At 42.7% G+C, this 21608-nt stretch overlaps 2 protein-coding genes and 1 pseudogene across 2 annotated transcripts in view; 1 reads left to right on the top strand and 2 right to left on the bottom strand.

Annotated features, from left to right (window-relative positions):
* The window catches only part of LOC149092009 (uncharacterized), a 38915-nt gene extending 19298 nt beyond the window's left edge, over nucleotides 1-19617 (top strand). Inside the window, exon 2 of the mRNA XM_089257617.1 lies at nucleotides 17093-19617. Within this exon, the coding sequence (XP_089113743.1) occupies nucleotides 17093-19617 (2525 nt within the window). The remainder of the gene's footprint in view (nucleotides 1-17092) is intronic.
* LOC108658632 (putative enoyl-CoA hydratase, mitochondrial) lies at nucleotides 8472-9213 on the bottom strand. The gene has a single exon (XM_018111291.3). The coding sequence runs from the start codon at nucleotides 9211-9213 to the stop codon at nucleotides 8476-8478; it is 738 nt and encodes a 245-aa protein (XP_017966780.3). The 3' UTR covers nucleotides 8472-8475.
* Nucleotides 10533-11448, bottom strand: LOC149092010 (uncharacterized; annotated as a pseudogene).
* Nucleotides 19618-21608: the final 1991 nt, after the last annotated feature.

Raw genomic sequence — 21608 nt, 5'->3', positions numbered from 1 at the left:
TGTCTTAGCACAACACTCTCCCAGCCGGAGTGCGCTGAATCAGCACTCAGCAGGCGTACCGTGCAACAGCGAATTAGCATATAAATTATACTTAAGTGATATGTAAAATTTATATAAGATCTTCAAGAAAGTTACTGTACGTTTCTAAATCATAACTCACAAGTGACAAATTAATATCGCAGGGGCTTCAACAAATAAATTTATTGGCACGAGTCCACAGTCAGCTGAAACTAGCCCAGCTAAGACTCGGGATAAACCGAAGAAGGTTAGTTACAAGTCTCTAGCTTCAATAGCGCCGAAATAGACTGCGTTCATACGGACAGACGGACGGACAGGAAGACGGACATTGCACAAAACCAATATACTCATTTCACTTTCGTGAATGAGTATAAAAATTAGCAGACTTCAAATTTATATAATCAACAAGCAAAGTATATTGGAAAACTGAACAATAAAAAATTTACATTCATATTGAAAAACAAGTATTTCTGTACATTGATACTTATTTTATATATATACATATATGTATGCTCATATTATTTTTATTTCAAAACATTTGCATTTATTTCTATCCATTAAAAGTCTAAACAGCTCGTGTGCGCAGAATGCATATGCTCACATTATTTCATTACATTTCTCATTTATATTTCTCCGTACTGCCTATTTTTTTTTTCAAAACATTTGCATTTGTTCTATCCATCGATTTTTATATAGTCTAAACAGCTCATGTCCGCAAAAATGTATTGTATAATAAGCATGTTTCTAACATTTTCAACTTGTAAATTGCTTCTGTCGTCTGTCCACTGCATATTTATTAAGGAAAAAACCCTTGCGCAATTCGCATTAAGCGGAGGGATAGCATGGAAAAATTGTCCTATTTTTAATACCTTTGAGTAACTGCAAGAGCTTACGTTTGCTGCAATAAAATAAACCAGCTTATCTACGCTGCTTTTCTTAAAAAAAATTGTGAACTTGTTCACTCTGATATCGTTGTGTCGTATAGGCTCGTGTGAAATCCTACGGGCAGTCCTCCAGAGGCGCCATGCCGGCTATGCGCAACAGACTCTGACTGCGCTCAATCTGTAGGTTGGGCAAATGCCTCGGCTGTAGCTCGGCGTTGCAAACGCTCTGGTCGATATTGGCGCAGCATAGAGGATGACTGACCTTATGACGCTCATTAGAAGACGTCGTTGCTGTTTTGGAAAGTTAATCTTGGGTCTATCATGACACAAAGATGTTTTATCGCCCTCTTTGACGCAATGGTGACGCTGCCGATCTCTTTATCGGCAGTCCCCACTCTTTTGTGACTGCTGACTACGACGGCAGCTAGCTCGAGCCCAGCTCCTGCCAACCAGCTTCGTATGCGATTGATACTTTCACTGCACATATCCTAAGTATCTTTAAGCTCCTTGCCAATGGCGACTATGGCTACATCATCAGAAAAGCCAATGGTGTGCGCACCTGCTGGTAGTTCTAAGCGCAGTACGCCGTCGTACATGATATTCCATAGGAGGCCCCAGGCCTAAGCCTTGGGGTACTCCAGCTGAAACTTTATGAGTTTGGGAACCCTCACTCGTGTTGTATACCAGTGTTCTTCCTCGGAAGTAGCTCTTTATTATCTCTTTTAGATATTTAGGGATATTATATTGTGACAGCGCATTCAGTATCATATCCCAACTAGCTGTGTTGAAGGCATTCTTTACATCCAGGGTCGCGATGATGCATTATTGTTTCGTTCCGTACTTCCATCTGGTGCCTTGGATGGCGGAAGTTGCCAGGCCAACAACTTTTGCTATCGCATCAGTTGTTGACCGGGCCCTTCGGAAACCAAATTGATTAGGTGACAGGCCTCCGGCGCTAGTAATAGAGGTCTCCAGTCTCCTGAATTAAAAATTCATTGTATAATTCGGCAAACGTACTAGGGTGCAAGGCGAGGGCTAACTTTAGCGCACGATTTGGGATCAGCAGCCTCGGACACAGGGGCATGAATGGAGCTTAATTGTTCTGGAATGAGCGTTTCCACAATCGATTTAAGCTCCAGACGATCCGTCGGCTGCACCTGTTTACCTGCGTATAGTCTTTTAGCTACTGTCTTATATGCCCTGCCCCAAGGGTCATATTCGGCTGAGTCGCACAACTCTAGAAAGCATTCTCTTTTGCTTGCCCGAATGGCCTTCTTCAACTGTCTTCTAGCTGCCTGGTAAGCTAATTGTTTTTCGAAAAACGTAGACCCGAGCCCGTTGATAGCTTCTTCTCGCCTGGATGCATTTGCGTCGAATGTCACCTATTTGTACATTCCACCAATACATAGGCTCCTGTTGTCGCGTGAACTGTTTGCGACGTAACATGTTCCTATTGCAGTCACTCTGAGTTTGAGCTACCATTTGGCATGCTCTGGCCTCAGCATTACCAATTGTGCTCAGAGACTGAATAGCCTTTGAAAAGACCACGGGATCAAAAGTATCCAGGCGATATGATTCTCTCCACAAGGTTGACGCCCTGAAAGGTGCCTCACCTATTGTGAACAGAAGTGCCGTTCGCTGCCCGTATAGCTATCGCAATGGCTCCATGTTGCTTCCCGAAAGAGGGATGAAGTGACAAAAGTAGTGTCAGTACAGATCCGTACACATCCCGACTGAAGGTGAGCTCGTGGCCAGTGTTGAGCAGTGCAACATCTAGTTTTGCGAAGGTATCCAGTAGGATACGGCCTCTGGCATTTGTTGTGTGGCTGCCCCATTCTAACGCCTAAGAGTTAAAATCTCCTGCTATAATGGTTTTCCGAAGCATCCTCGGCAAGCTCGTCTAGCATCGTTGTGAATTCAGTGAGCTGCATGCTGGGAGCTAGATAGCAACTGTAGAGCCATAAGTTACCAAATCGGCCACGTACGAAACCATTGAATGACCTAACATCCGAAAGTACATTCGCTGAGTTGCCACATACCCACAACACAGCTTTGCCATTTGCGTCTGTTGCCCATGTTCTATGGCAGGCCGACCTACAGTGATGAGGCTCACTGAGAAAGGCTGCGTCTATACATTTTTCTCTTATGGCTTGCTCAAGTAGATCTTGGGCAGCAACACAGTTATTTAAGTCAAGCTGAAGAAACCTTAACATTTCATTTAACGTGCAGCTTCACGGTAGGGTGGGAACTTAAAGCTGCCTGCTGAGTGATCCGTCTGCTTTTCACCTTTTCGGGTGCAGAGGCTACATTTGGGTGGCTTGGTGCCTGCTTTTACACTGTGACCCATCTCTCCACACCTGAAACAGGCGACCTTTAAGTCACAGTCGCTGACGCAGTTGGCTGCAATATGACCGTAATCGAGGCACTTGAAACAGCATTTAGGCTGATCCACGGCTCGGATACGGCATACAACCCATCCTATTCTGACAGCTCGAGCAGAGTTTTAGCTTTCCCAATTGTAAGAGCAACCGTAGCTCTTTGCTGTCCACCAAAAGCTGATGTATGCCGGCGAGTAACTCATACAAGTTAAGCTCTCCCACACTAGAGCACTAGTGATTGGCGACGCTGTGGTGGGTTCTTGTGAATATATACAGCTTTGTGTTCAATGAAATAATATATTTTATATGATTTGGTAACAAAAGATCTAAACTCTCTCTACTCCGAATATAAACTGGCCTCAAATCAGTTACACTCAAACGAAAAACATGCGTTGTAATATGAAGCTTAACTGTTTAACGAAATTTAAACTTTGATCACATACTCTCGTGTATATCTCCGATTTATAAAGTGTTAAAATAGTCCCGATCCGCCCACTAGAGGCGTGGCAAATCGGAAAATGTTTTTTTCGATATGTCGGAAATCGTATTAGTTGAGCTAGAAAGCCGAAATTTGGAATGTAATATAGATTTCGCAAATAATATTGTTACACCTTTCCAGGGGCGTGGCATATAAAAAAATACCGTTTAATTTTTTCATTTTTTGGCATAGGCATCCAAGTTTTGCCGCTAGGTTACGGTTTGCATGAGCTGGCCGAAAATGATGTGTCTGCGTCCAGTAAGGACGTGTCAAATCGAGATAAACGGAACTTTCTACAGTATTAGAGATAAACTTGGCTACTAAATTGTTTATGGGGTGTGCATGAGTATTCCGCAGTCGGTAACGCCCGACTGCAACATTCTCACTTTTTTTTTTCGCTGTGAGTGCACTCATGCAAATGACAAAACATAACACACATACGAATATGAATTTCGGCTGATGTGTTTGTTAATTGCATAGTCCTCTATTCTATTAAGCTCTGTACAAAAATTGTCTTCATTCGCGCAACAGCTACATATTTGTGTCTTTCGCATCGAAATAACTTTTTCCAAACAGCTACCATAGACTCGGGATGAAATTAACAAATAAAAAGCTATATTAATGAACGAATACACTTGACTATAATGGTGTTTAGTTTTGTATTGATCTTTATTATTCTGAGCCTTGGTTTATATACCAAAACTCAAGGCTCCGCGTTGGTCTATTAGCTATTCTTATCCTATCGCTAAGTTTGTAAGGCTCAGCGCTCGTCTCCTTTGTAATCTGACTCTGGAGTTGCAAGGGTTGGTCTTCATTTGTCTATTTATACAGTCCGTACAAGTGACCCTTATCTTTTCACAGCGCACTGCCAGCTAGTCGCTGAGTGCGTCGGAAGTATGTCTACGATCTTCGTATATTCATATGTTCATGCCTGAACAATTAATAAATCATAGATTCTGATCTTGATCTCAGCCCTATTAAGAAGTTCCAGCATTTGCGTTGGATACCATCAGATCAGCTTGGCAATTGAAGCATCATTCATTATTTCATTACAATTACTCTTCAGTAGCTATATCCAACAATCAATTAATCTTCAGTAGCTACATCCAACACTGTTCAACAAACAAATGTTATACATCTCTCTGCTATGGTTGCAATGTCTCCATCTTTGCCTAAAGCTCATATATCGCCTCATTTCACTGATATTGTGCTTCTAGCCACTACTATAATCTTTGTCAAGAATCAAGCTGGAAAATTCGTTCCGTGTCGTATACTCATAGATTCAGGATCTCAACTTCACTTTGTCACCACTCCCTGCTGATTTGCGATCAGCTACAGCTTCGAAAAAGAAAGAGATGCTAGCTTCTCAGTTCAATTGAGTCGATCTCGCGGATTTCAGACTATTAAACTGTTATCACTGCAATCATCGCCCAGACGATTTTCTTCGAGCTGCTAGTTAGTGCGGAGAGATAGTTATTAGAGCACTGGAATGTGGCAGGGCGCTGACGGCACAGCTGATCAGTTTTATTGCTTTGCGCAGCTGCACGCGCTTTAGCTGCCATTCCCAATTAAAAGTGGTTGAAAAGAAGAAACATATCTGGTATATGTAAAATATTGTGAACAAGCTTAGTTTGCAAGAAATTAAGCTTGGTTTTTTTATACCCTGAACCCATTGAAAATGGGAAATCAGGGTATAATGGTTTTGTTAAAAGTATGTAACAGGCAGAAGGAGGCGTGGCAGACCCCACAAAGTGTATATATTCTTGATCAGGGCGACGAGCTGAGTTGATTTAGCCCTGTCCGTCTGTCTGTCCGTCCGTCCGCCCGTCCGTCCGCCCGTCCGTCCGCCCGTCCGTCCCCCCGTCCGTCCGTATGTATGAACACGTCGATCTCAGAAGATATAAGAGCTAGAGACTTCAAATTTTTTTCCTAGGTCCTTATGTATCACGCGCATATCGAGTTTATCACTAAGAATCGATAACAACTCCCGATATTTTATTATCGATTAAAAACATTATCGAAAGAGTTTTTTAATTATATCTTCTACACCTTTAAAGCTGAAGCTTCCAAATTTTAAATGTAGACTTATGTGTATTTTATATAATTGCGGTTTTTGTTAAAATTTACCCCCACCCCTAAATTCACCCCCTCACCCTCACTTTTGTAAAAGGCGTATTTCAAGTACTATAGACTTCTGCTTTGCAATGTACATACATCTGAACATTATAATTAAGTTCTGAAAGTTTCATTAAGATCGTACGTCTAGAAATTAAATTATTCAACAAATCAATCAATGTGTGCCTAAACGAAGTGTAGAGTGAGTAGAATATCAGATTGGAGTGTTCAGGGTATCTCCTAGTCGAGCAGTCTCGACTAAAGTTTTCTTACTTGTTTTTTTTTAGTCTTCAGTGGTCCATAAAAGATTCCCTAAACTCTAGGCCAGTAAAGGCCACCTGTAACAAATTTTTCTGAGCAATTGAACAAGTAAAATGGCGGAGGAAATGATATAGTGGCAGAATTAGGAAAAAAATCTATTAAGCGATAAAGAGTGCGAAAAAGAACTATGCAATAGTGACTAAAAGAGCAAAAAAGAAAAAGTGCATTCGTAATAGATAAATATATTTATAAAACCTAAATAAAAATAACATATGTACGGTTAAATGCCGACATGTATGCAGGTTAAATTGCCGACGGCAAGTAGCAATGGGAAATTATTTGTAGAATATTTTAATTTCTAGACGTACGATCTTTATTAAACTTTCAGGACTTAATGTTCAAATCTATGTATTTACATTCCAAACATAAGTCTCTAGTACTAGGAATACGACTTTTAAAAAGACGAGGGTGAAAGCACAATAATTTTGCTTCATGCGCTCGACCGAGATTGTCGATGATTGAACAAAAGATCCTATGCTCACGTTTCCCAGCAGCTCACGAAAATTGAAATTTCTTCGCAGCTAGAACAATGGCTTCCCTTCTCTGTGCGTTTCGCGTCGAGCGTGCACACACACAGTCTACGTTGCGACATCTATTATGAGCATTTGTGTGCCTGTGTTATTTTTTTAGATCCCAGCATTTGCATTTGGTTGATCTTCAGAAGTGCTCACACTTACATATGTACATACATACATATCTATATACAGTACGCCGGGGACTTGATGGCCACAATTGTGGGATATCACTAATAGACGCATTTGTATGCCTATGTGCCTTTACATGTGCGTTTGTGTGTGTATGCATGGGACATGAACATTGTCGTTGCCTACTAGAGGGCTGCATGAGTGCCAAAAAAACGTACTCGAATTAACAATGCTCATGCTGAAATGAGTGGCACCGAGGCCAAATCAGAAATTTTATGAGTGAGTGAGTGCGCTCGTATATGATTCAGAGGCACAATATTTAATTGAACGAGAAAAAGTTGAATAAAAATGAGTCCGGTTATATGAGTTGCCTCACCGAGCATATTTGAGAGAGCAAAGAGCATCGAGAGAGAGAGAATAGAGGGATCTTTTGTTCAACCATCGACCACCTCGGTCTAGCGCATGAAGCGAAATGATTGTGCTTCCGTATATTTTTGTAGTCCGACCCTAAAAGTGAAGAGCCGAGCAAATACGAAGTTGACTGGGAGATTACTCTCGAAAATAAGTGTGCAAAACGATTTACACTACGTTTCCGGTCTATGTGTTCTCTGCTTAGTGTTTGTAGAAAGCAATAATCTATATATATAAAAGAGAGCTGTGTAAAAGTGTTCCAGATCTTATAACTCGAGATCGCTGGACCAATTTTCATGGTTTTTGATTTGTTGGATTTGTCGCCGCTACGAGAAGGATAGTAGATCTTAAAAATACAGAAAAAATTTGACGAATACTTGAAAAACGCGGTTTTTTCCCTAAAGATCCAATTTTAATTGATACTCAGTGGGCTTGATAACAGTGACAGTTTTCGGTCCTGCTCTCATATTATACAATTTTATAGAAGTAAATAAACAAATGTAGTCAGTCAGTCTACGGCACAGCCTCAGGCGAACCTGACTATTCATAAAAAAAAAAAAAAAACACATTTGATAAAAATAATACGCGTGCATACAGAAGCTAAATATCTCGAAAGCTCAAGAATTTGTTTGTCTCAAACATAAATTTGTGTAAATTATTTATATTTATATTTCACGATTGTTTTAACAAATTACAGGTCCAATCTTTGACTATTTGTGGCCTCAATCTAGAAAATGTGAGTTTTTCTCATGGTCAATTGCTGCTCACGTGTTGGCAAACAAACCAAAAAACAAAGAATGTCGTTTACCACAAGATGCTTGAATGAAAATCCGATTAATAAATTAATCAGAGTGTATCTCAACCTGAACAACATAGCTTTCAACAATCTTTTACCTAGAAATAATGGATAGGGCAATGCAACGTTTGCCGGGACAGCTAGTAATTAATATAAAAGGTAATAAAATTATGTATAGATCGATATATAAGATAATGACATGAAAACACTTACATTTTGCATGAGCATGGCAAACCCTTTCAAGAGTTACATATACTCTCTAAACGGAAAGGGCATAGAAACAGACAGAGTAAGAAAAATATCTCTATGAGTATCAAATGTATATGCTTGGGTAATAGAGAACCGAATGAAACTTCGTCACTTCATTACTGTTTATTTGCGTATAAACATGCATTACTGGCTTTTAATTGGATAATCTTAATTCTCCCATCTATTCGTTCATGAAATTGTCAGGGCGTTTCTCGACGAAGGCTTGCATGCCCTCTTTACGATCAGCCGTCGAGTATATGGCATGGAAGGTGCAACGCTCAAAATTGAGACCCTCTTGCCTCTTGGAGTGTGTGCCGATTTTCTCACCAAGCTTGATGGCCTCGCTTACCAGTTGATCGGCTGGCACAACCTTGCTGACCAGACCAGACTTCTCAGCTTCTTGGGCGTTTATCATGTTGCCGGTGAGGCACATTTCCATGGCCTTTGACTTGCCCACCACGCGGGTCAAGCGCTGAGTGCCACCTGCTCCGGGAATTGTGCCCAATGCGATTTCTGGCTGACCAAACTTTTTCGGCCAAGCTTTCTCGACGGCATAGATGATGTCACACACCATGACCAAGGACGTAACCATTGACAACAGCAATGATATCTTCTGGGTGCGGGCCACCTCAATCCAGTCGTTCAGGAAGTTGCCTTGAATGCACTGCGAGTATGTGTTGGGTGCCTTCTCGCTGCCAGTCAAAACAATAGCGGCGATGTTGCTGTCCTTGCCGTATCCCTTCAGGGCTGTGGACAGCTCCTTCATGAGACCGTTGCACAAAGCATTCAATGCCTTGGGGCGGTTCAACGTGATAATAGCAACATTTTTCTTCTCTCCCGTCACTTCGGTCTTAATGAATTCTGCGGCCTGGATCAAAGTTTGTGCACGCACAGTAAACAATTTTACAATTTTGGCCATTAACACGATGTGAATGCTGGAACAGGATGCGTGCGTATGCTTTTGTATGTGCGTGTGTGTGTGTGCATGTGTGTTAAAATGTATGTATGTTGTTAAAATGTATGTAACAGGAACAAAATATATACATTCTTGATCAGGGCGACGAGCTGAGTCGATTTGGCCCTGTCTGTCTGTCCGTCTGTCTGTCTGTCTGTCCGTTTGAACGCATCGATTTCAGAAGATATAAGACCTAGAGACTTTCAATTTAAATGTCCGTATATACAGCGCGCATATCTAGTTTAACACTAAAAAACAATAGCTCATTCCAATATTTCTTATCGATAAAAAACCTTTTCGAAGATCAGTTAGAAAATTATAGCCCACATCTTTAAAGCTAGAGTCTCCAAATTTTAAATATATATTAAGATTCATTTTATACAATTTCGATTTTTGTTAAAATTTACCCGTCCTTCCCTATATCCACCTCCTCACTATCATATTTCCATTCAGCGCCTCTCCTTTAGGAAGCGTCCTCATTCGAATAAGACGTAGTTGGCATCCTCCACCAGACCTCGTCCGCACCAAGAGCATTCGTCGGTTTCATCGTGGCCAAAGCGCTTCAAGTAGCTTCGCAAGCAACCATGTGCCAAAAGAGTCTGTGAAAGATACAAATTAACCTCGCCGTGTTTGGGGCTTACCCATGGCTCAAGCTCCGAGATGAGAGTATGTATCCACCGCCCTTTAGTGAAGATGCACCACCTTCTTTTCCTTCTTACAATGCTGTTCGCTCTGATCTCGTTGCGTCGTATAGGCTCGTGTGCATTCCGTGCTTCGGTATACACATACATATCAACATTATGATTACTTTCTCAAAGTTTCATTACGATCGAACGTCTAGAAATTAAATTATTCAACAAATAAGTTCTCATAATATTGCCAGCACTATAGCGCATCCCAAGCGCAATCGCCTGTATATGTGCGTGCGTGCACGTGTTTGTTTGCTTGCGTGTGTGTGCGCGAATTATTATTGAAATATCAGTTGCTTGGAGGGTTCAGGGGATCTCGTAGTCGAGCAGTCTCGACTAGAGTTTTCTTACTTGTTTTTTTTTTTTTTAGTTGCATGAAAATTTCATTAAGATCGTATGTTTACAAAAGAAGTTATTCACCAAGTAAATTCTCATACTATTGCGCAGCACAAGCGCAGTCGCTGCTTACTGCGCAGTTAGCGGAGCGCGGGTGCGTGAGCGACACTCCCGTGCTGGGGCGTACAACAACAACTACTTTACAGTGGTTTCATTTCCATTCTTAACCTATACAATTTTTATAATTCAATTTCTTCATTTTTGCTAATTCTATATAATAGAGAGGGCATATATCCAAATGCCTCAACATCGGCCGCGTTGAAAGGCCGCAGGGCTTCAATAATATGGGGTAATTAGTTGAGTGGCAGTGGGGCAACACGGTGAATTGCCCTTTTGTATGTGCCATTTTTTGTCTTAACGACAATTACGCGCACTCTACCATCTCCTCCGGCTATGGCTGTCATTACCACGCCTAGCATCCACTGTTGTGGAGGAGCGTTGTCGTCTCCCACGAGGACGACTGCTCCGACCTGTAGGTTTCTGCTCTCCTTGGTCCATTTAGTCCCTTGACCAGTCTATCCAAAACCGACGCTTGATGTTTGATATCAGCTGACATCTTTTTAATATTGTCAGCTTGGCGTCGACGACTGGTTCTGTGGACACGAGTGGCAGCGGCGTGAGCGTTCCCCCTATTAGGAAGTGCCCTGGCGTGAGCACTTCGCCGTCGTTGGGGTTGCTGCTGGGAGCGATCATTGGCCGCGAGTTGAGTATGGCCTCGACCTCGACCAGCACGGTGGCCACCACGTCTTGCCGTAATCGAGCGCTGCCCATCGCTTTCAGCACCAAACCCTTCGCAGATTTCACCGCCGCTTGCCAAAGGCAAACGTTTCCCAAAAGCAAACGTTTCCATAGCCGCTGTGTTGCCCTGGAAAGTTGTCTTGAGGTCCAGCGTGCGTGCAGCACCCACGAAATTGGTGGCATTGTCGCAATACAGCTTCCGGACAAGCCCACGTCGACCAACGAACCTGGATAAACCCATCAGAAATGAATTTGAGGTTAAGTCGGTGACTAATTCAAGATGCACTGCCTTCGAAGTGAAACAAACAAATATGGCAATATACATTTTGACTGGCGATTTGCCACGAATTCCCAGCGAAACTAGTATTGGACCACAAAAGTCCGCTGATCTCAAATGGCCTATTAGCATGTAAGCGATCAGAGGGAAGATCGCCCATTATTTGGGATAAGTGTTTCGGTTTGTAGCGAAAACAAATTACACATTTTTGGACTACTGCACTGCAAGCCTCTCGAGCATTGACCAGCCAAACCTGCTGACGAAGCAGGCCCATTAGTAACAGTGGATTGGCGTGGCAATGAGAGCGATGCAAATGCTCGAAATAAAGCGTCACAAAGCGACACCTTTTTGAAAGCAATAAGGGGAATTTGGCATTATGTGCTAATGGTGCCTTCAATAAACGACCTCCTACTTGTAGCAAACACAACACATGCCTGCTATGCTGATGTGGGTGCAAAAACGGTGTCAGTTTTTGCAATGACAGCAACCCGATTGACGTCTTTACTTTCTTAATTTCTTCGCTGAATTCAATGTGTTCAATTACAGATATGACTGCAAGGAATGCGAGGCTTAAGCCTTAAGCTGTAGGAACAAGTGAAGAATGACTCTCTTGTTTTCCATTGAAAAAGCGGAACATAAATGCAACGATGCGGAGTAGCTTAGAGAATGACGAAATTGATTCAATAAGTTGTATGATTGGATTTGTTACCTTATCGACCGCGATCATAGTAATTGCAGTTCTACGCTTCTATAGCAGCTCTAATTCTTTTGATAAGGCAATTTGTGGGTTGGCTGGCCACAACGTGTCAGAAAGCTTTAAAAGTCCTGGTCCGCAAAACCACAATGATATCTTAAGCTCCTCAACCGAACATCCCCGATATACAATATCTGCTGGGTTATCTTTCGTTGGTACATGACGCCAAGATACATTAGTTGTCAACTCTTGGATGGCTGCAACGCGATTAGCAACGAATGTATTTAAGCTAGATGAATACATTCGCAGCCAATGAAGCACAACCTCAGAGTCTGACCAAAATGTGACTTGATTGATAGGACAATCAAGTATTTTCTTTACCGCATCCCACAAGGTAGCTAACAATTCTGCAGCACACAACTCCAACAGATTGAACAGATTTTGTTTTCAAGGGTGCTACCTTAGACTTGGCGACTAGCAGCCTGGTAGTGATACCCTCATCTGTTTGCATTTTTACGTATAAACAACAACCGTAAGCTCTCGTTGAGGCATCAGCAAATCCATGTATTTGGCATCCTTTTGATTTCAGTATGCCAACGTAACGAGGTATATGCAACGAGTTTAGATTTGAAAAGTAGCTAGTTACTGCCTCAAATTCTTGCCACGTTTGGACAGGCAATTGGTCATCCCACCCACGTTCACATTTCTTGTAAAAGGACCTTCGCACGAGTTGAAATCGGAGTTAACAAACCTAAGGGGTCGTATAACCTTGCCACAAATGACAAAACGGATCTTTTGGTCGGCTGTACCTCTACTGGACAGCTCATGGAATATCTAAAACTGTCATTCATCGAATTCCAAATTAATACCAATGTTTTTGTGTCTTCTTGATGACCAATGACAATATCATTTCTGGCTGGTTGTGCTGCGAGTTGTTTACAATCGGACGACCATTTTGTGAGAGGAAACCCAAATGTTTCAAGAATTGCTATCAAGTCTCGATGCAACAAGCACAATTCTTCAACAAATCATCGACATAGAAATCTCGGGCTAACGATCTTGCAGCAGATGGATTAGTGGAGCCATGCAAGTCACTCAGATGTTTTAAACATCGAATTGCTAAGAATGGAGCAGTCGTTGTCACATACATTACTGTGTTTAATCGAAAGATTTGTAACGGATCAGTGGGCGTTTCCCTCCACACAATAAGTTGAAAGTTGCGATGGGACTCGTCAAGCTCAATTTGACGGTACATTCTAGCGATGTCTGCTGTAGCAGCCCAAGGACGAAGTCGAAATCTTAGCAAAGTCTCCCATAACTGCGGCTGGATGGTCGGACCCACCATGAGTAGATCATTCAGCGACAATTGAGAGGAGGACTTGCTAGATGCATCAAACACTACTCGAAGTTTAGTGGATGCGCTATGCGGTCTTAGCACGCATTGATATGGGATGAAATAATGCGGCTCTCTCGGAATTTGATTGTCAGTTGGGCTCATGTGACCCAAGGCCAAGTACTTTTTCATAAAGTCAATGTACATTGGCCGAATGTCTTCTTGCTTGCTCATTTTTCTTTCCAAGGCCAGAAATCGTCGCTTGGCTGTCTCATAAAATTTGAATGGCAGCGACACTCTGAAACGACCCGAGGTAGTTTGGCAAATAGTCTCCACAAATGACTTCTCGCACAGTTGTTGCTCTGGGGTATACAAATTCGAATTAATTGTATTTGGCTTTTCTTCCAACTCCCAGAATTTGCGAACTATTGAATCTATAGCTACGTCGTCGTTTACGACGCTAATTGAAGTCGACGAACTAGTAGCTGCATTCAATGTTCGGCAGCGACCAGATACAATCCAACCAAAGGCAGTCAATTGCAATGTTGGGCTGTTATCAGGATGTATCAAATGTAATGTATCAAAAAAGATATCAGCACCGAGCAGCAGGACAGGGACTGCTGATACTTGGACCAGATGATTCTTCAGCACTTAAATGCTGATACTGTCTGTTTAAGGCAGCTTCACAATCTTGCCACAATGGAAGCTTATTGTAGTCAAGATTCTCTTCCCACCTAGAGCGCGTGCCAGCGTCCGCTTTCATCATCACTAAATGAATGAGCATGGCATTCGAAATCTGCTTATCAGATCCTAGCGATAATAGAGACTTGTAAATGGCACGGACTGAGTCTATCAGCATGCGCAAAGGTGATGCTGATGGTTCGGACATGTGTGGGAGATCAAATAGTTGGTTTTGTGTAATCTTTTAGCTACTTGTTTATGCGCGTTATATCGTTTGTAACATTTTTGTAAATGGCCAACAGAGTTTCTACACGCTCCGATAATGACTCGTCCATAGACCTATTCTTTCCTCGCTTATTAGTCATGATGCTATAAGTGATGCTCATGTGAAACCAATTTCAATCGAAACAAATAAAAATTCACCTAATGTATGACAACAAGCGAAGAGCAACTCAAGATTATTAACAATTGCGCGCGATCGTAATAAATCTCAATATATTACGCTGGCAGTGTTAAACTATACTTGAGTGACTGTTACAGACAGCTGCTAACGATATAGCAAAGACAACAACCAGAATGTTGAGTGAGTATTAGTATGGGTACATTGAGTTATTTTTATATTTGACTGTAGAGCGATTGAGTGCAATGCATTCACACATACACATGCACAAGCGAGAGCGCAACGATATTGCAAGCTTGAAATAAAAATGTAGATCGAGCTCATACGATGAGCGCAAAGCGAGAGTGTAAGTTTTGAGCGGCAATAAATCCAAGTGACAAGCGCAAGTTTTGAGCGCAAAGCGAGAGCGCTACTGTGTGTAAGCGAGGGTGCAAACGATATTGCAAGTGAGCATGCAATGAGTGCAATATGCGCAAGCGAGACAGTAAATGAAAACGCAACTATGTATATGTGCAAGCGCGAGTGCAAACGATATTGCTAGCGAACATGAAAACGATGAGCGTAAATTAAAGCGAAATTTACTGTGTAAAAGCGAGTGCAAACGATATTGCAAGCCAGCTACCAAATGAAGAGCGTTAAGTACGAGCGCAATTTACTGTGTAAGCGCGAGTACAAACGATATTGCAAGCGCGCTTGCAAATGAAGAGCGTAAATTAAGAGCGCAATTATCTGTGCAAGCGAGAACGAACTTTTATGGGCTAGTGAGAGCGAGTTGTGAGCGCAAGCGCAGAACGAAAGTGTGAGACGAAAATGAGCAAAAAACTGTAACACACTAACGGCGCCAAAGAAAACTTGGATTATGCGAGGCAATAGAGATTGAATTTGTTGCAGATCACAGGTCAATTACAATATGCACCTTGTTGGGCCAAATTCACTCATCTTATTGTTAACTTGAATTTTATACCTATATTTTTACATTTGGGTTCACCCTAATTACTCTGTCTCTCTTGCGTGGTGAACTCTTATTACTTGCATTAATTCGCCTAGCTCTAAGCAAGCTGCGCTTACTCATACGTTTGTACTTTTAGTGTATATTAATAACTCTACGAATAAACGTTGCACCTACGATGCGCTGAATTTCATATACGGCTCATTAGTTTAGTTAGAACAGCATCCCCATACTCTGAACTCATGCTAGACAGAAAAACGCTTCTGATCTTACATTTTGGCGCCCAACGTGGGGCATTGCTGTTCAAGTTCCGTGGAACGCATTTAGAGTTATAGTTCGGCTTATGTACAGACATATTCTGCATACATACTTCTGTGCATAAGTGGGATATATCAGCATACAAGCTATTAGTTGTGCATGCACTCGCTTGCCTTGCTGTTCGCACCGGTCATTCGCTTTGGTTGACTTCGCTGTCGCTCTGTGACCCCCGTCGTCGCATCACCGAGTCATCTTCTTCGTTTTGTCAATCTCTCGCAGCAAAGCAGCTTCTGCTTGCAATCTTCGTCACTTCGCTACCCCTACGATCCCCCCGCGATCGCAGCAGCAAGTTATTGGCAGTGCGCTTACCATCATATTCGTCAAACGTTTGGATAATCATATTCGTCGAATTCGAAATACATAAGTGCGGTTAATCACAAACGCACTTACATACACATATACATATACAATTCACCGCTGGAATTACTCTTCTCACTTGATATTATTGAGTGAAACTCATCGCCGAATTTCTGCAAGCTCAGTTGAGTGGAATTTGTCTCTTGCATTATTCGTCGCTCTTATATTCATCACGCAACATTAGCTCAGTTGAGTGAAATTAGTCACTTGCATTTTCTTCGCGCTAATAAATATTTTGTGCAATTTGGGTTTAACTCTGGTAGTGAATTTGATCATCGTTATTTAAATAAACCCATAAAGTTGTTGTTGATCGAATAATGTCTCTGGAGAGCCTTAAAACACAGCGCGCGAATACTCGCCGCAATATTAGTCGCATCCGCAATGTTGTCGATCCCAAATTAAGAGAAGGAAAATCTGCACCAGTTCAAGCTGAATTAAAGTGTCGCTTGGAAATTTTGGAAGCTTACTTTAAGCAAGCAATGGTATTGCAGACTCAAATTGAAAAGGAATGTTCGACCGATACAGGACGCACCGAATTGGAGGAACTGTATGTAGAAATAAAGGTTTGCATTACAGAGCAACTCACGGAGGATATACACGAATCAACATTCGCTGCGGTATCTGGGCCCACATTCTTATCGTCGGCCAAGCTGCCCAGACTTGCGTTACCTACATTTGATGGCAATTATGCGGACTACAAGAACTTTAGTGCGCTATTCAACCAAATGGTGGATCAACAGAACAGCTTATCAAACATCGAGAAGTTTAATCAACTAATCAGCTGCTTAAAGGGACCAGCATTAGAAACGGTAAAGGCATTTCAGATCACACCTGAAAACTACCGAAAGGCACTTGATCGTTTGAATCAACGCTACGACAATCCAACATTAGTGTTCTTGGACAATATCTCGTCATTATTTATGCTCAAGAGTGTATCAAAGTCAAACAGCCACGAAATTCGAAGTTTGATTGACAACTCTACAGCATTGTACAACTCGCTAAAATCATTAGGCAACGAGGCACAAATCGCACAGGCAATGTTAATAGCCATTGTTATGGATAAGATGGACATGGAAACTAAGCGCAAATGGAACGAATCATTGGATTATTCCAAGTTGCCTACGTGGGATTTATGTGTACAGGTAGTTGAGAGGCATTGCCAATATTTGGAATCATGCGGTAAGTCCGAATCGAGCCAGGCCCGTACAGCGACTGCTAGCAAACCACGAAGCCAGACAACCACGCGACATGGTTTGTCTTTTAATTGTTCAACTCACTCATGTCCTCTTTGTCTTAGCTCAGAGCATCGAGTCTCACGTTGCAGTCGACTTCAAGAGATGTCGGTTGCAGAGCGCTATGAAGCAGCGAAACGACATGGTCTGTGCCTAAACTGTCTTGGCAAGGGCCACCAGGCATCCAAGTGTCCTTCTACTCAACGATGTCGATGTTGCTCGAGACTTCATCACAGCTTACTACATCGAGAGGCAGCTGTGAGTAGATCGACAACTATGTTGCCCAGCGGCTCGAATTCAAATGATGTGGTGACACATACACACACCAATCGAACAGACCAAGTCATTCTAGCAACGGCCATCGTTGAGGTCATGGATGCATCTGGAAACTACAGGATCGGTCGTGCTCTATTGGATTCTTGCTCACAGGTGAACTTCATCTCAGAACAGTTCGCACAAGCACTACGCTTGCCAAGGGTCAAACGTCACATGCGAATCTGTAGCGTTGGTGAGTCACACACATACATCAAGTTTGGCACTTCGGCCACAATCAAATCACGCTTGGAGGATTTCAAGATGCCCATTGATTTCTGCGTAACGTCACACATTGCCTATCAGCCAGAATCGGACATCGACACTTCATCATGGAACATACCGAAGAACACACCTTTAGCTGATGAGAAGTTTCACAAAACTCGTCATATCGATTTACTTATTGGCACTGAAACATTTTTTGAAATTCTTGCAGTGGGACAAATCAAATTGGGTCCCAACCTTCCTATGCTTCAGAAAACGTTACTTGGATGGATTGTGTCTGGACGCTATAAGGGAGGACAGCAACAGACGCACTGCTACTCGCTCTCACAGGAGGAGTCAATAAACAACAATTTGGAACGACTCTGGCGTATCGAAGACTTGAGTAAACCAATCGACAAGTTCATACCTGAGCAACTGCAGTGCGAACAAATGTTTACTCGCTCTGTACGCCAACAAGCAGATGGTAGAATTATTGTTCGGCTACCATTCAAGGATGACCCACGACATCTAGGATCTTCATACGAGTCTGCTAAGCTGAGATTTGAGTCACTGGAACGGCGCTTAAATCGCAATCCCGAGTTAAGGGCAGCATACATAGCATTTCTGCGCGAATATGAAGATTTAAATCATATGAGTTTGGTACACTCACCAAGGCTTGACGAGCCACATAATTACATACCACATCACTGCGTCTTCAAGCCAAATAGCACCTCAACGAAGCTCAGAGTTGTCTTCGATGCCTCAAATCGAACTTCATCGCAACAATCACTCAATGATTTGCTAATGGTTGGACCGACTATTCAGACTGATCTATATACGCTTCTGCTACGCTTTCGAACGTACAAATATGCACTGACTGCCGATGTTGTGAAAATGTTCAGGCAAGTATTGGTGGACTATCGTGACCGCAAGTTCCAATACATTCTTTGGAGAGATTCAACAGACAAACCACTACGGACATATTCACTAAACACAGTCACATATGGTACGGCCTCAGCACCATATCTCGCCATACGCAGTATGAAATATTTGGCTGATCTACATATGCAAACTCACAAATTGGGATCACAAGCTATAAATTCATCATTCTACGTGGATGACTTTCTTTGTGGGCATGACACAGCAGAAGGCCTGCAACAACTCAAGGCAGAGGTCATCGAAGTACTTGGCAAGGGCAAATTTGAATTAGCAAAATGGCATTCGAATCATCCGGACTTTGTCGACGACAGCACGATCAAAGATTTGAATCTAGAAGATGGCTCAGTTACTAGCACATTGGGCTTAGCATGGAACCAACGTCTGGATGTGTTGCTATTTGCCTTGCGACCCAAATGCTCCGTTGATGCAATCACCAAGAGGACAATTTTATCTGTGGCATCTTCACTTTTTGATCCATTGGGATTGGTAGCGCCAATCATTGTGACAGCAAAGATCATTCTACAGGAACTGTGGATAGTCAAATTACAATGGGATGAGTCTGTGCCGCAAAACCTTTATTTAGCTTGGAAATCGTTTGCTGCATCACTTACTTCACTAGAGTCGCTGAAAATACCTCGATTCTGTATGCAGCCGAACACCAAGGAGTTGCAGTTGCATGGATTCTGTGACGCTTCCATACGTGCATATGGATGCTGCATTTACGCACGCACAGTCGCAGCGGACGGCGAGGTTCAAATTCACCTGATCACGTCAAAGTGCAGAGTAGCACCAACTCGTAAGTTATCGCTACCAAAACTGGAACTCGCTGCTTCTCACCTACTGGCCTAACTCTACGTGAAAATCAAGGGGATTTTCACATCGAAACAAACCTATCTGTGGAGCGACTCGTCGATAGTTCTTCATTGGATACAGCAACATTCGTCGACACTATCAACCTTTGTTGGAAACCGCGTTTCTGACATACAAGAAGCTACACCGGACTGTCATTGGAGACATGTCCCAACTAAATTGAATCCCGCCGATCTGGTCTCGAGGGGGTGTACACCCATCGAATTGAACGAATCAATCTGGTTTATGGGGCCGGCGTATCTAAAGCAGAGCTCAAACACTTGGCCAAGAGACAAACATCATGAACCAGATCCTGCGATTGTAGCACTTGAGATGCGCAAGTCAGCTTTCAAGGCTACGACGGATATCAATCATCTACTCGACACACTCAGAAACATAAGTTCGCATCGTCGTTGTTTGCGAATTGTTGCTTGGATGCTGCGCTTTATACACGCGCTTCGGAAACCCGTTGAGCTGTCTACGCCCTCGCCATCACCTCAAGAGCTACAGCGTGCATTTAATTGCATTATTTGGAATCTGCAGCAGCAACACTTCGCAGATGAAATTCACGCTTTGAACAAAAATAGGCAAATATCAAGTCATATAAAATTTCTAAATCCATTTTTACAGATTACAGACGGATATCAACTATTGAAGGTTGGCGGCCGTCTCGAATTGGCAAATGCTCCGGAGGTTCAGAAACATCCAATCATACTTCCCAGCAAAGATGATTTTGTTCGTCACTACGTGCAGTTTCTTCATGTGCAACACTATCATGCTGGCTCAAAGGCACTTGTCGCACTAATTCGTCTGCAATTCTGGATCGTAAATGCTCGAGACCTGGCTCGCTCTATTGTCAGAAGGTGCGTGCACTGTGTGCGCTACAAGCCAAGGTTGCAACAGCAACTCATGGGAAATCTGCCTGTAGAGCGATTGACGCCATCGAGACCTTTCGCTCGCTGTGGAGTTGACTTTTGTGGACCAGTCAACGTCTATCTCCGCATTCAGGGCAAGGCTCCTCGCAAGGCCTACATTGCCATATTTGTATGCTTCGCCACCAAGGCTGTGCATATCGAAGTGGTATCTGACCTTTCAACGGATGCTTTCTTAGCCGCGTTGAGGCGCATGATTGCACGACGAGGATTGCCTGTGGATATATTTTGCGACAATGCCACGAATTTCACTGGAGCAAGCAATCAATTAAAGGAACTGCGAACCTTCTTCTTCAAGCAAGAAAATCAACAGTCAATTATTAGTTTTTGCACAAATGAATTCATAAACTTTCGTTTCATCCCGCCCAGAGCACCACACTTTGGCGGCCTCTGGGAAGCCGCAGTTAAAAGCGCCAAGGGGCTTATGACGCGCAGCCTTATGAACGCCCGTTGCACGTTTGAGGAATTGGCCACAATCACAGCAGAAGTAGAAGCCATCCTCAACTCACGCCCACTCACACCACTATCATCAGATCCAAGCGACTTGGGTGCTCTGACACCTGGTCACTTTCTAGTTGGAGACTCCCTGCGAGCATTGCCTGAACACAACATAGAAGATGAACAGTTGAAATCTTTGGATCGCTGGCGTTTGATAACTGGTATCAAACAATATTTTTGGCGACGCTGGTTGACAGACTACTTCAATGAGCTGAACGTGCGCCACAAGTGGACCAAACCATCACCCAGTATCTCTATCGGGGACATGGTTATCATACATGAAGACAACGTACCTTCTCAGAAGTGGATAATGGGTCGCATTACAGCTACAATTCCTGGACGAGATCAACGAGTACGAGTGGTAGATGTCCGCACTACCAAAGGCATAATCCGGAGACCAGTTCACAAAATAGCGATTCTTCCTGTCTCTTGAAAGACTTCGTCATTCAATGGGGCCGGGATGTTGGGCCAAATTCACTCATCTTATTGTTAACTTGAATTTTATACCTATATTTTTACATTTGGGTTCACCCTAATTACTCTGTCTCTCTTGCGTGGTGA

This window comes from Drosophila navojoa, chromosome 3 (genome assembly GCF_054131105.1).
Source record: "Drosophila navojoa isolate 15081-1374.11 chromosome 3, UAZ_NAV_1.0, whole genome shotgun sequence".
Taxonomy (NCBI): Eukaryota; Metazoa; Arthropoda; class Insecta; order Diptera; family Drosophilidae; genus Drosophila; species Drosophila navojoa.
The sequence above is the reverse complement of the archived record's forward strand: the minus strand, read 5'-3'. Positions and strand labels throughout refer to the sequence as shown.